The sequence below is a fragment of the Alligator mississippiensis genome, chromosome 7 (assembly GCF_030867095.1).
Source record: "Alligator mississippiensis isolate rAllMis1 chromosome 7, rAllMis1, whole genome shotgun sequence".
Lineage (NCBI taxonomy): Eukaryota > Metazoa > Chordata > Crocodylia > Alligatoridae > Alligator > Alligator mississippiensis.
In genome coordinates, this window is record NC_081830.1 from 51,973,507 (window position 1) to 51,987,898 (window position 14,392).

The 14,392-nt window shown below is 40.6% G+C and overlaps 1 protein-coding gene across 5 annotated transcripts in view; it reads right to left on the reverse strand.

The window, feature by feature from the left end:
- The window catches only part of DOCK10 (dedicator of cytokinesis 10), a 275,097-nt gene that overhangs the window by 145,752 nt on the left and 114,953 nt on the right, over positions 1-14,392 (reverse strand). For all 5 annotated transcript variants that reach the window (XM_059730950.1, XM_059730949.1, XM_019491796.2 and 2 more), the window contains exon 3: positions 9,335-9,424. In XM_059730950.1, the coding sequence (XP_059586933.1) occupies positions 9,335-9,424 (90 nt within the window). The remainder of the gene's footprint in view (positions 1-9,334; positions 9,425-14,392) is intronic.

A 14,392-nucleotide genomic window follows, 5' to 3' on the forward strand; every position in this document is an offset into this window, starting at 1 on the left:
TGGAGAACCTTGCATTTATCGGCGTTGAACACCGTCAGATTCTCGTCTGCCCACTTGCTGAGCCTGTCCAGGTCAGCCTGGATCACCCGCCTGTCTTCTGTTGTGGATGCTTTGTCCCAAAGTTTGGTGTCATCGGCGAACTTGGCCAGTCCGCTTCTGACTCCAGTGTCCACATCATTAATGCAGATGTTGAACAATATGGGTCCAAGGACAGAGCCTTGAGGGACCCCACTGGTCACAGGACACCATGATGAGTGACTTCCATCAATTACTACCCTCTGGGTCCAACCCCAGAGCCAATTTTCCAGCCAGTGGATCATGGTGGACCCAAGGCGACAACTGGCCTGTTTCACCAAGAGGTGATCATGGGATAACAATTTAATCGTTAGATCATATAAGCAGACATGCATACACCTAGAATCATCATATATCAATGCTTAAGTAGATTAGGTAAAGAGACAGTTTAATTCAAACACTGCCTTTGAATACTGATTAACAACACTTGGCAACTTGTAGAACTGGCATACAAGCCTGAGTATGACAACTTAGATCCTGCACCATTGCTATCAATAGAAATTTTATCACTTTATCCAGAGAAGGATTGAGTCCAGTATGCAGTTTCACTAGACAGAATCAATTTCATCTTTGTATTCCTGTGATTTAAGTTTCAGTTAAAGCAGCCTAGTGGCCACCTGGACTATAATAAGCATATATTTGCATAAGAGCAATGTATATACTGTGTTATATGAGCCATTGAAAAAGCTTATTCAGTGAATTGGATATGTTAATTCACACTTCATTCACTCTCGGTTTGGCACACACAAAACAACCAAATCCTTTAAAGAAAGGACTTATTTTTCCTGTAGTACTTTCATTGCTAATTATTATCCTTACGTGATTCAGTCCATGTGTGTGGAACATCCTCAACACAGACATTTTGTTAATGTTATAAACTCTTTACTAACGTGCTTCTAAAATAGCTATGAATAATGTATATAATAGGCCATACTTTTTTAACTTATTAAATATAAAGGTTCCTTGTACTTTAGCAAAAAAAGGCTCATGAAAAATAAAATACAAAAGGACAAAAAGTACATTCTAGTAGCATTCAGGCAACTCACAAAAGCAAATATATTTAGAGCAATACCTAATCCATATCCTTAACTAGCCTGCTGTGGTAAAGAATTGAAAACATCTATTATAATCCTGAGCTGGTTGGAAATTTAAATGAGAGCAAAGGTTTTTACCTGAAAATGCTGATTCAATGAAATCAAAGTGCTATGCTGAAACACATTGATTTTGCCAATTTTTTAATGGGAAATTAATAAATTATGGAAGAAAGTTCTCCAAATCCTGCTGAACAGAAGAAAACCCTTTCACAGAAACAACTTCAGCCCATAGGACAGATTCAGACCCCTCGTTTCCTGACACATTCCGGGAGTCAATCCAGAGGGCTGTTGTCCCCTAGCAGAGTGTGGGGGAGAAGAATAGGCAAAAATATGGAAGTTATAGCTGTGGGAAGCTTAGCACTCATTTTCATAAACTCTTTTTTTCCATATACTTGCCATCACCCAGGCAGACTTCACAGCCATTCCTTAGTACCTATCTTTTAAATTCATTTTTGCCTTGCTCAGCTGATCTAACCTATCCCTAGGGAGCTCACCATCCTGCAGAGAGTTGAAATTGCAGCTTTACAGTCATGTGGGGAAGGATGCCAAAAGGGAAGGGGCACTTGATAACATAGCCAGGGCTCTGTTTTGCTCAGAGATGCAAATTGCATTGTGAAAAAAAAATGAAGAGAAACAAAAATGAGCAAACACCTGGCAAGCATTTGAGAACTACTGTAGTTCCCCTTTTTGCTGTTTACATTCTCGTTAAGATTTCCTTATCCATACAAACTTGAGAAAACCATACACATGTAATCATTAACTCATCATTAGCAACAAAATGCAAAAATAGAGCAGTTTTTGAAACCCAAAGCACATTACAGAATTACAAGCCACATGCATAGGAGAATTATGGCACTTTACCAAATAGCAGCCCTTTTGGAGATGGAAAGTAGTGGAGCTGTTAAACAGTGAAGCACAACACTGTGCAAGGGTTTTGGTTCAGAAAGTTTAGACTGTGATAACCAAGTGAAACTGTGTGGAGATTCTGGAAGGCAGAATGGACTAAAATTATCCAATCTGAAATGTAGCCAGCACTCTGAGGCAACCCCCTATTTCTTTGAAAAACAGGCTGGAATCTCTATTAGCCATACTGAATCTGGCTCTTAGATTTACGACTCAAATCTTTAGTTTCGTCATAATAAAGTTCCATAAAACACAAACTAGTGACTGAAAAGCCTAGATGTTAGCCAACCTTAAAAATATAAAGTGCCATTGATTTATAATACACACGCATTTTAATAAAATGTTTATTTCTTCATATCATAAAAATATAGTCTTACAGTGTCTGATTGCACTTCACTGCATTGATGATACGCTTTTCTAAAGTGTGTAAAACACTTAGCCTTTGAAGCTGAGAAATTCTTCAGTGAGATGAATCATAAAACCTATCATTTACTTTAGCTGGTGGCACTTAACTGAATTTTCTGTTTTAATTTGACTTTAAAATTTGCAAGAATGGCTAAGATGTGTGTGCAGTATGTCTCATGGACTAAAAGGGTTGAGTAATTGATTGTGCTGGTAGAGAACCACTTTTAATAATTGTAAAAATGTTTAAAGTTGTAACTTCTTTAGTATTATGATTAATAAAGCTCTTGGCTTAATAAGTGATAAAATTTACAAGCCTTGTGGAGCTATAATACAATATCTTGAATGGTGAAATCTTCCATGGTGAATGACTAGGGTACTAAAGAACTTATTAAACACTTGAATATTATCCCATTTTACAGTTGGAAAGTCTACATTGAGAGGTTAGGAAGAATATGCATACAATTATTACTGAAGTAGAAATACTAAAAGTGACTATATAAATCTACTAAATTAAATTTCCATATTATTAGGATATATTTGCTATTTCAGTTTGGTAAAGTGCCTTTTATCCAGAAGGATACTTACATACTTTAAAGTCAATGCATATGCAGTATAGTTATATCTACAATTGGAATGCAGCCACTTCTGGGGTGGAAGTAAGCTCTTCTGAACAGAAACTCGATGAAGGAGCTTAATTATCCAAGTCCTACTCCCTATAATCCCTTATACCAGTGCAGAGTATAAATGCTACAATTTGACATGGTAGCCATATACAGTCACTAGACAGGTATAAATGACGCTGCACAAGGGAGAAGACAATGAGGGTCTCTACAATTGTTTTTAGGAGATGCAACAAAAACATTTGAATATTCTGGTATTTGTATCCTGTGTGGTTCTTTACATAAAAGTTCCTTTATTTAATACCTGAAAAAAATTGGTAGGTTGCACATAAGATGTTTACAGATGCCTGGACAAAACACCTGCACCTGAGAGAAGTTCAAGACTATCATGGGTTTTAAAGATATGACTACAACAGGAGTTAAGAGGGGGCTTAGGACCTTGGCAGGTGACTGAGACTGCCTTTGCATCTGATCCAAAGCTCACTGAAATCAATAGTCAATAGATATTAACAAGTTCTGGATCAAACCATTAGTGTTGACAGAAAAAAGATTCTTAGGGAATATCAGGGAAGTACAGAGCACAGTGACTAAAGCTACAGAGTATAGTATGAGTTCATGCCACTAAGCTACGCAGCAGTGACAGAAGCTGGGGCAAATGAGAGAGCTCTGAAGAAACAAAGTGTAGAGAACAGAATTTGGGTATTGCAGGGGAATTTTGGAAAGCTTCTTGAATATGATGACTTTTTTCTTGTGAACTGAACTTAGTCTTTCAGCCTCCTGTCTGAAAAAAGGAAACTGAAAAGTGTAAAAATCCAGAAAGAAAAATCTGCTAAGAGCATCAGGAAGATGGGACCTGAGGATTCATACAGCACTACCTTTAGAATATACCCAGAGGAAAAAAGGGGATCAAAAATAAATTTGTCAGGATTTTCATGCTTACTACTATAACTACTTATTCAAGCTACTACTTATTTTCTCTTATATTTGTTTTCAAGAAATAGAGAATATCTTCATTCCAAATATCTTGGTACCATGATCTCAGAAGAGTAAGGAAATAATTGGATATTTTATCCTATGTAGGCTGCTATGCTACTTTCATCATATTATCTGAGTGCTTTCTCACGTAAAAAGCAATGCGACCAATGTGACATATTTCGTGTTCTGTTTAGGAGAAGCATGTGCAGTGAAGCATCTTGTTTTGTTAGGGTATTTTTAGGGGGGCAGATTCAGATTTTTTTATTTTTACAATTGATATATACATTGCTATGTGTTAATATTAGAGAAGACAAGGTCAAAGAAATATGCTTTATACTTCCATAGGAAGATGGTGAAGTATGTGATGATCCTGAACTCCTAGCAGGGTTCATCTCAAAGTATGGAACCAGCCCCTGAGGAAGCCCCTTCTCCTGCATGAATGAGCCTTCACTTATATTGCAAAATCCACTGAGCCACAGGAGCCTAGATTTTGACCACAGTCTTCATTAGGGAACTTTAAGTTCTCTATTTGGTATTTAGGGCCCTGGAAACTTAGGGCCATGAAGATAAGAACTCACACGTTAAGCTTGATTCTGTAGGAAACTACTGTAGTGAAGGCAGACTTGGCAAGCTCAGGGTTTCCTGTGTCACTGATGAGATGCACTGGTGCATCTGGAAACTTCATGCCCACATTTATTACACTGCTATAGTCTAGCCAAGAGATGGGGAAGGCATGAAGAGCTGAGGCCAGTTCACTGTCCACAGATATGGAGCAGATTGTCTCAGCCAACCGAAGATAAAAATCATTGCTTGGAAATCTATCCAGGAGTAGAGAGGTAGTTAGCCATGTTAGGCAAAAGGAAAAGCAGTGAGGGTAACTGGATCAGGGAGGCATAAGCTTTCTTAAGCAACCGCCTACTTTGTCAGATCCTACCATGTGACAAAGCATCGAAGAAGTAAGCTGTTGCCTACAAAAGCCTATGCCTTGATGAATCAGTTAGTCCCAAGGTGCCACCCTGCCCTACCTTCTACTGCTGGATGTTCTTATGTGACTGCTTTGTATCCAAAAAGTACTCTTAATGAAGGGACTGAATTGAACAACTGGGGATATACACCTACAAATCTATGACTGCATCAAGTACTGTGAACTCTTCAAAATGGTTTCCTCTTGCCATGGCATTGCTTTAGTCTTCTATGGGTGAACCTCAGCTAGCCACTCCTCCTTCACAGACATATTTCATCCATTTACTGGCCCATCATCTGTGGTCATAAGTAGTTTAGGACAGACAGAGCCATGTGTTGTTTACATGTTGCTATCACTTGAGTCTATGCTGTCCAAGTAATTTACCATATTAGATGTAGAACAGGACTGAAGAAAGAATTGATCCCTGTGAGACCTGACAAGTGAAAGGTTTACTGATAGGTGAAGTTTCCCATTACTGCTCAGGAAATGTATCTGTCAGAAAGGACTCAAACCCTGTTAGTACATCACCCTGAACTCCTGCCATCTCATGTAAATCAGAAAGCAGTTTCTAATGGTCAACAGTCTTAAGATACAGAGTTGTCCAGGAGGATGATTATGTCTGTCCTCTGTCAACTGATACAAAGAAATAACCCAGTTGACCACCAAGTCTTCTAGTTCTGTATCTCATGCTGGATAGATACAAATTGTGCCAGATCTAGAAAAATTAGCATAAATTAGAAGAGGTTGCAATTGGTCTTTGCATGGATACTCTAAATGTTTGCTTTGGAATCAGAGAAGTGGCTGGAGTGTAGTTGGCTAGACATAATGAGGAGGTTAGACGAGTATCTAGCTGGGGTCATCTAGACCCAGCACTCTTTCCTGCTTATGCAGGGGGTCGGACTTGATGATCTATTGAGGTCCCTTCCGTCCCTAACATCTATGAATCTATGAATCTATAATATAGCCAGGGTGGACTCCTTCAGTGTTGTCTGGACAATTATATGTTTGAAAAAGAAGAGAAGAGGATTTTTTTCCCCAAAGAATAAGGCATAAGTCTTTTCAAATGGCTTTCACAAGGACATGTATGGGACTCACAAGCCTTGGGTTGTGAGAGTGCCCAGCATTCTTGATGACTGAATGCTCTGAACCCTTCAGTGCTGGTAGTTCCTGGTTGGTGAGAAGAAATAGGGTGGGTCTATGCTGTATAAAAACAGTTCCCAGAACCATGTAATCTTTTCAGCAAGACAAGATGATAGGTACTCAGCTACATTGGCGGTTGTAGGTATTGGGACTAGAAACCATTTTCTGATTGGAATCTAACTTACTTTATGTGTGCGTATGTGTATATAACTTTTGGCTTTGAAACATAAATGGAACATTTTTAAAAAGGGCCTTATTCTGCCATCATTCCATGCACAGACCTTCAAATGAAGTCCTGTTTCTGGAGCACTGTTTTTTCCATTGCTTTACTACTCCCTTTTTTTCTTGGCTTCCAGATATTGCAGAAAAAGCTTAGGGTTTTGCTTGAAATATATCCTGCCAAATTGTCATTAGCAGCTCCTTGGAGTATTCAGCTGTAATAGTTCCCAGATAGTGTGTATTATGTTCCATTTTTAGACTTATCCACCACCACTTTCTGAGTAAAGTGATGAGGACAGAGCTGGCCTTACAATTTGTAGGGCCTCAAGCTAAAGAACAGATCTCAAAGTGCAAAAAGAGCAGGGCCTTGAGGAAATAGTGCCATGAGTTGCTTGCTCATTTAGCCCTAGTGCCAGAATAATTAAGGTGGCAGGGAGGGAAAGTTTCAGCTGGTAGTGAATTGTCATTTCTCTTTCTAACCCAACAGTGGGAAGAAAAATAGGGCCAGCTTGTAATGTGTCATCCTTACATAGGATTTAATGAGCTAAATTTTCAGTCCGGGTTTTGGATTTTATGTCCTTATCTGTGTGTTTGTGTGTGTGTGCGCGCGCATGCATGTGTGTATGTATGCACATGTGTGTATGCGCAGGTGTGTGCACATGAAAGCACGAAATTGAGTTTTACTGCAAACATGTTTGCATCCATGGTGCATATGAAACAACAGCGCCTCTGCAAATTGGGTAGCTGGTTAAATAACTCCTCAGTCTGTGTACAAAGAAAACAAGTGACATCTACAGTATAGATCAAGGATGGGCAAAATACAGCCTGCGGGCTGAATTCAGCTCACCAGCTGATTAGATCCAGCCTGCAGGCAGACACTCACCAATTAATTATGTTTGGCCCTGTTGGCAAGTGCCTCTCCTGTGCTCTGCATGGGGCTAAGTCCCACCCACTCCTGCCTGGAGCAGTGTTAGCTGTGCTCCCAGCCTCCACCGCCAGAGGGCGCCAGTCCCGGCTAGCAGGCACTGCTTCCAGGCAAGGCTGCTGCTGCCACTGCCCAGGGAACTGCTGGGCTCCCTCAACTTCCAGCGATTCCTCCTCCTGTCCCTGCTGCAGTCATCTGGGCAGCAGGTAGGGAAGGGAAGCTACGGTGTTCAGGGGAGTAGAGTGGGGTCTGCCTGCAGCTCATTTTGGTGCTGCTTGTGCATGGCTAGTCAGGGGAGCTTGTGGATGGAGGAGGGGGCATGAAGAAGAGCAAAGGAGCTGCTCACAAAGCCCCATTGGGCAAGCACAGGACAGGCAGCTGGGATGGGTGCAGCAGCAGGAGTCAGTACATCCCCCAACATGCACTTGGTACTGCCCTGCTGGTTAGGCACAGGGGATGGAAGCAGAAGCAGCAACAGAAGCCAGCGCAGGCTTGGCTGCAGCCCTGCCAGGCAGGTGTGGGATAGAGACCAAGAGGGCTGCTGGTACCAAGCTCAGGTCCCTGTCTCCCCCTCCCTCAACCACACACACCACCTATGCCCCTCTACACCTCCCACACACGTACACCCACACCTCCACCCCACCATATCCACACATGCACCCACACGCCCTTACACAAATCACCCCTCCACTGTACCCACACACATATCCAACAGGCCCCCACATCCCAACCACACATCCCACACCCCCACACACATCCACACATACACCCCACACACATACCCCTCCACACAGACACCCACACGAACCCCACCTGCACCATACCCACACTCCATCCCCCGCAAGACCCACACACACCCAACAATCCCACACATCCTACACCTCAACCACATCTACACCCCCCCACATACATCCCGCATCCACAATACACTCACACCTCACACATACCCACACATACCCCCAATCACATACTCCTGCAACCACTCCCCTCACCCCTCTACACACAATATACAAGTAAGCTCCACCCCACTCCCAAAAGGAGTACTTCCTGGACGAGGGGAGAGATTTCCAGTGGCAAAAGTCAGGGGGTAGGGGCAGGACCTCTGGTCATTAGATAGTAATCAGGGGGCAGAGCACCTATCAAGGGGCAGGGCTACCCTTGCAGCCGTTGATGCAACACCAAAACTCATTAAGCGGCCCTCCAGCTGAAATAATTGCTCACCCCTGGTATAGATTATAATAATTTCCAAATGCAAGTAAAAACTTCTGATACATAAGACCCTGAAAATTGGGTCTTATGAATCAGTATTTCTAATGGGAGTGCCAGCTTCTCTAGAGAAAGAAATTCAGAAAGCTCTAGTGGAAAAATTCTGAGAGCTATTTATGCAAGTGCCATCTTGTGCAAGTGGCAGGAGAGTGATAAAACCACTGGCAATGACTGACACCTGTGAAGACAGATAAGATGTAACCCTGCTTCCTTTCTGTTCTGTTAGGTGATTAGTACTAGAAGCACCACAGACTATATTCTTTTAAAAGTGCAGCAAATACCACCTCTGACTGGATTCTTTAGGTACAATGGAAGCATTTACTTGCCTCTGTATTTTACAGGTTAAATGCTTCTAGATACTTCCAATAGTGCATAGACCCTCCACATCCTTTCACATGACAATGGTTAATACAGCTACAATATAGACCCCAAAAAACAGAATACTAGTCCATGTTAAAACCCGTGTCTAATAATAGCAACAGATAACCTATGAAGTACTGAGGCACTGAAGTTTCAGTGACAGGTAGGCACAATGTAACAACAGTTTCCTAGATGGAAACCAAACTTAAGTATTAATACTTGCAGATGATATGCTGCCAACCCTACCTTACCACACACCACCAAAATATAGTACTGCTTACAGAATGGGAATAAAATCAGGAGAGAGAGAACTATCAGTCTCATAAATGTAACAAACAAGATGGCTTGATTCATTTAAAACCAAGGAGTACAGATATTGGATATTTACCTCTTTAACAAATAAGTTTTCTGCTTTTTGTACTGCATCTTCAGGTACAGACAGGGAGAGCGTCCTTATTTCCCATGGAATTGTATCTATCTGAGAATAAGCAAACAACGAAAATGTTAGCTAGAAAATTTAAGGAAAAAAATAAACACTCATGTGCATAGAGGGGTTAAAAACATGTTTCTGTTCTTGTTTGCCTTCTGCCCCCACCATTCATGTCCTGACCTCATCTAACTATGTGTAAATAAGCAGCTTCCATTTGAGTAATTTTAAATGTAGACATACATTATATAGGTCGGTACAAATATAGTGGAAATTTCCAGTTATCTTTTCATTTTGTTTGGGTGCGACTGAACAACTCCTGTCAATATCTAGTCCTGGCAGTATTTTGTTTCTTTTGAACAGCTGTGACCATGTGTATGTTCACTGTTACCTTTTATGCCATCCAACTGCACCTATTACACAAGCAACTTTAGATTTCCCATCTAAGTATCTATTTGACTCATCCATTATGATCAAAATGAAACCCTATATTGTCCTAGGTCCATGCAGTTTATTCTTTTAAAAGCATTAAGAAAATAAAGTTGGGGTAGAAAAAATTATTAGGATATTAAATTCTGTGGCTGTATTTAGCCATAGTGAATGTCTATGATCTTTATTGGTTCAATGCTTCACTGAAGGGCAGCTCATCTAAAAAGTCAGTAGTATGTATGTATAGATGTCCATATTACATGGTATTTATAAACCCCAAATTACAAAACAGTCCTGAGAATTTTGCTCATATGGAGACCCTGACTTTATCAGGGGGGTGTCTACACAATTCAGAGCTCCTTGGTGAATCAGTGGTCTGTTAACAGAATCAACAGCCACTTTGCCTACCAGCCACCGAGTTCTTAAATCGAAGTCCCATGATATCATCATTACTAAAGACCATATGCTATGCAAGATAATGATGTGGGTGGAACAGGTGTGGCGAGTAGAACAGAGGGCTGAACACCCTATTCTGCACCTAAGAACATTAGCATTCTGGTGACGTAGCTATAATGGTAAACCCAAACTCTTCTACTTAGTCAGCAGTGGAACTGGTTTTTAGTGAAATTCAGTTACCACAGACATTCTACGGAAGAGAGAGTTTTGAATTATTTTACCAAGGCCGATCTTGAATAAACCTTAGAATTTATATAGGGCTTCTCCACCAAAAGATGTTAAGGCATCACGCACAAACAACTATGCATTATTTTTCCCCATTTTGCAAGTAGAGAAACAGAGGCATAAAAATTAAATCAAAGTCATATAACAAGAAAATGGAAGAGAAAAAAAACAGCCCTGGTCAGCTGCTTGCCAGACCGGGGCTCTACTTACTGTACAACATTGCCTTTCAGTAAACCTGTACTGTGCATATGGGACTGGAATGCAGCAATACAAAAATTCAGCAAGAAGCGGGCTTGGGTTATGAATTATAGATTTAAGTGAGCTTGACCAAACAGTCTGTTAAAAAGCCTTTAAAATTTGAAGGAATGCAATAGACAATTTACAGAGAACTGGGACATCAAGATTTTGTGTAAGATTATATTTAAATGTTTTAAAAGCAGCAATGAACTTCCCTTCTGAGAATTAGCTGTTTTCAGACCACTAGCTCAGTCTTGCCACAAAAAAAACCCAAAACACACTTCCTGTTCATAGTATAAAGTCTTTGATGACTACTTTTATAAGTGAAATGTTTTTAAGGTGTATCTAGTATTGCAGTTGATTATGGCATCTTTTGCTTCTGAGAACAACTGAGTTAAAAACAGTTTTAAAGGACATGAAAATGAAAGCCCAGCTTTATAAAATTCTGTATTAATAGATGTGTTTTTAATACACACATACAAATAGCATTCAAGCATGGTAATTAAGTGTACAAATTAGGGGCCCAAGCCAATGCCCAGAGACAGCCTTCCTACTGACTGCAAAGGACACTTGATTTTCCCCAGGCTTACATACCTAGTTGCCAGGATGATGCACTAGTGTGTGTGCAATTCTATTTGTGCAACTGTATACAGAGTTCTAAAAATCTGGCAAATAAAGTTTTCCTACTTCTAATGACAATTTGTGGAGACATTCAGGCAAATTAATTCATGCACATACCTGTCAGCCTCAGGGTTTTGATTACTTAGAGAGAGCAATTAAGTTAAAGTTAACAATTTTCTCTCTAACTGCATAGAAGGTCAAATGCAACTGCTGCTTCATATTAATGACTGATTGGGGATAGTATTTTCAAAAGTGCCTAGATCCCACTGACCAAATCACACTACTACTAACCCCTAGCCCAGTTCTGTCTAGTCAAGTTAAAACATTTCCTGCCTCAATATAGTCTTAACAGCAAGGTACAGACATTACACTTTTACCAGTATAAGATATTGGAATCTGGTTTATACCCATAACAGAACAGAAGTTCAGCACATAAAACTGGTTATACCCATAATAGAACAAGAAGCTCAGGACACAGACTGGTTTAAAAATAGCAGAACCTGGTCTAATTTGCCCCCCCCCCCCCCCCCCCCCCCCCCCCCCCGCCAAGGCAAATGTGTGTTCTGTTCGTTACCAATCTAAACTACGCTGCTTACAAAACATTGTGTAACTTAGATCTGTTCTGCCTTAGGCTTGTCTAATGTCTGTACCTAGCTCAGTAAAGAAAAGTGATTAATTCCTGTTCTCATCTAAATAAATATATATACAAACAGTAAAGAATAAGGCTGACACCTTTAAGGGTATAGTCCAATGTGTGTTTTATCACAGATGTAACCCATCTTTGTTACAGATGCTAGATTTTATACATGTTGTCTTTAAAAAAATCTATTTAAGAAAGCTATTTAATGCACTTCATTTCCTCTTCCTCCCACTCTTCTTTTTATCTCCTGAAAGCCTCTCTATGTCATAGTCTACCAAAGCACTATGAGTAAACCACTGAACCTCTCTCAGGGATGGAGAAGTAAGTAGCTCCTGCTGCACAAAGAAGTATAGGTTGCCTCTATCTCAAGACTCTTCTTCCATTATTTTGGAGACACACTTTAAGGTGTTAGCCTTATTCTTTCCTGACGGTATATCTATTTACTTAGATGAGAACATGAATGAATCATTTTTCTTTATTGAGCTTGAATCTGACCCTTAACATATATGAACACATGCAAAAATTAGTTCTTTTAAGAGATACATGGAAAATAAGCCCACATATCTCTTAAAAGGTCATATTTCAGGATAGGATTTTCAAAAATAACATAAGTGATTTGGGAGCTAAGTCCTTACCAAGTGTCAGTGACACTTCTGCTCCTGATTTAGGCACTTTTCAAAATCTCACACATGTCCTTAAACTATAGTATTAGAATCTTCACTTTACAGCTTCAAATCATGTATTCAGTATTATTTATGTAAGATAAGGGATATCCTTAATTGATACTTAAAAAAAAAAGAGTTAACAAAATGCAAAACAAAAGAGGAACAAAAGCTTTCACATCCTGTAGAATTAAATGAACTTTCACATTTTTTATATTAGTGTCTCTATTAAATCTACACTATATGTATTCTACTCTACATACGTTTTTTACTCGGAGTTAAAGCACAGCAATTTCATAAAGACAGTGAAGAATCCTGCCTGCTGTTCCTATAAGGGGAATTAAAGTAATCCACTTCATGAAGTTAGTAAGAACTCTGGAGGGTGCTCGGTGAAGTCAAAGGTGGTTCTGGCACAAAGGATAGCCCAGGACAAGGGCAGAGAATGTCCTTGAAAAGGGTATTAAGATGGGGGCTCAGACAGAAAGAAAGCTGTCTTGAGGCATGTGTGAAAATAGATCAGAATAAAGATACAAACAAGGCCAAAGCTCTGAAGGGCCTTAGTGGTGAAGATGTGAGGCTTGAATTTAACTCAGAAAATGAGGAAAGAATCTGATCATGAGGAGCTGGAAAAAGGAGCAGCATGTCCATTGCATAATTTTCCCAACAGCATTTTTAGTGAATCAGAAGGTGCAAAACAAGCCCGACAGCCAAAGCTAACAGGGGTCAAGGAAGAAGATGACCAGGACTGGCTGAAGGAAAACTTCTAGCAGGATGGACTGATTTTGGAGGTGTAACCTCCAGCATTTCCAGCAGGGCACAGATACAGCATACACTTCCTACAGTAGAAATTTCCATTGTACATCTCACAGCACAGCAGCAGAATTTTCGGTTAGCAGCATTTATCCATTTGTGTGATCCAAAGGCAGGCAATGAGTGGGGCAACAGACAGAAAGAGTGAACCACTTGTTCCACAGGGTAATGGAGTAAATAACTGATTGTGGGTGGGCAGAAGAGCCAATGGATAGAAGTTCTGGGACCAATACAAATCAGTAACAAGCAAGGGAAATGAACCACAAGGACCAATATGACTCCCTTACTGGTGTCATTTTGGTAATTCTGTAATTGTGTTTTAGTAACAATATATATGGTGTTACTCTCTCCATGTACGAAAGAAGAATGGACCCAGTGGCCACCCTGAATACTGTGAAAACAATTGTAGGGCTGGGGAGGGGAACTGAGCTATCAGGCTCAGTTCTTTTCCCCAGCCCGATCACAGTGCTTGGGAGGGGAACTGAGCCCCGGCTCAGTTCCCTTCCCCTGTGCTGTGATCGGCTTCCTGCACCCCGGGGGTGGGAAACGGGGAGAGCCAGGGCTGCATTCCCAGCTGCTGCTGGGAGCGCAGCCTTGGTTCTCCCCTGTCTCCCACCACCTCACTGCTGGCTTCAAAACTTGAAATGTTTCAAAACTTCTGAAACATTTCAACTAGCTTCGTTTTGTTTTGAGGCTGTTTCGAAGCCCTTTGTTTCAATTTGATTTTGCTGTTTTGAGCTTGAAATGTGTCGAAACAGTGTCAAATCGAAACAGCCGGATAAATTTCACACAGCCCTATTGCCATGTTATCTCCCTCTCTCATGGGAGTATTGTGGCAAAAAAATATTAAAGATCATAGAAAGAAGCATTTAAGAGGGAATGCAGGAGCAAACCCTTAGGGAGCTATGCTGCTTTACACTAACTGGACCATATCACTTT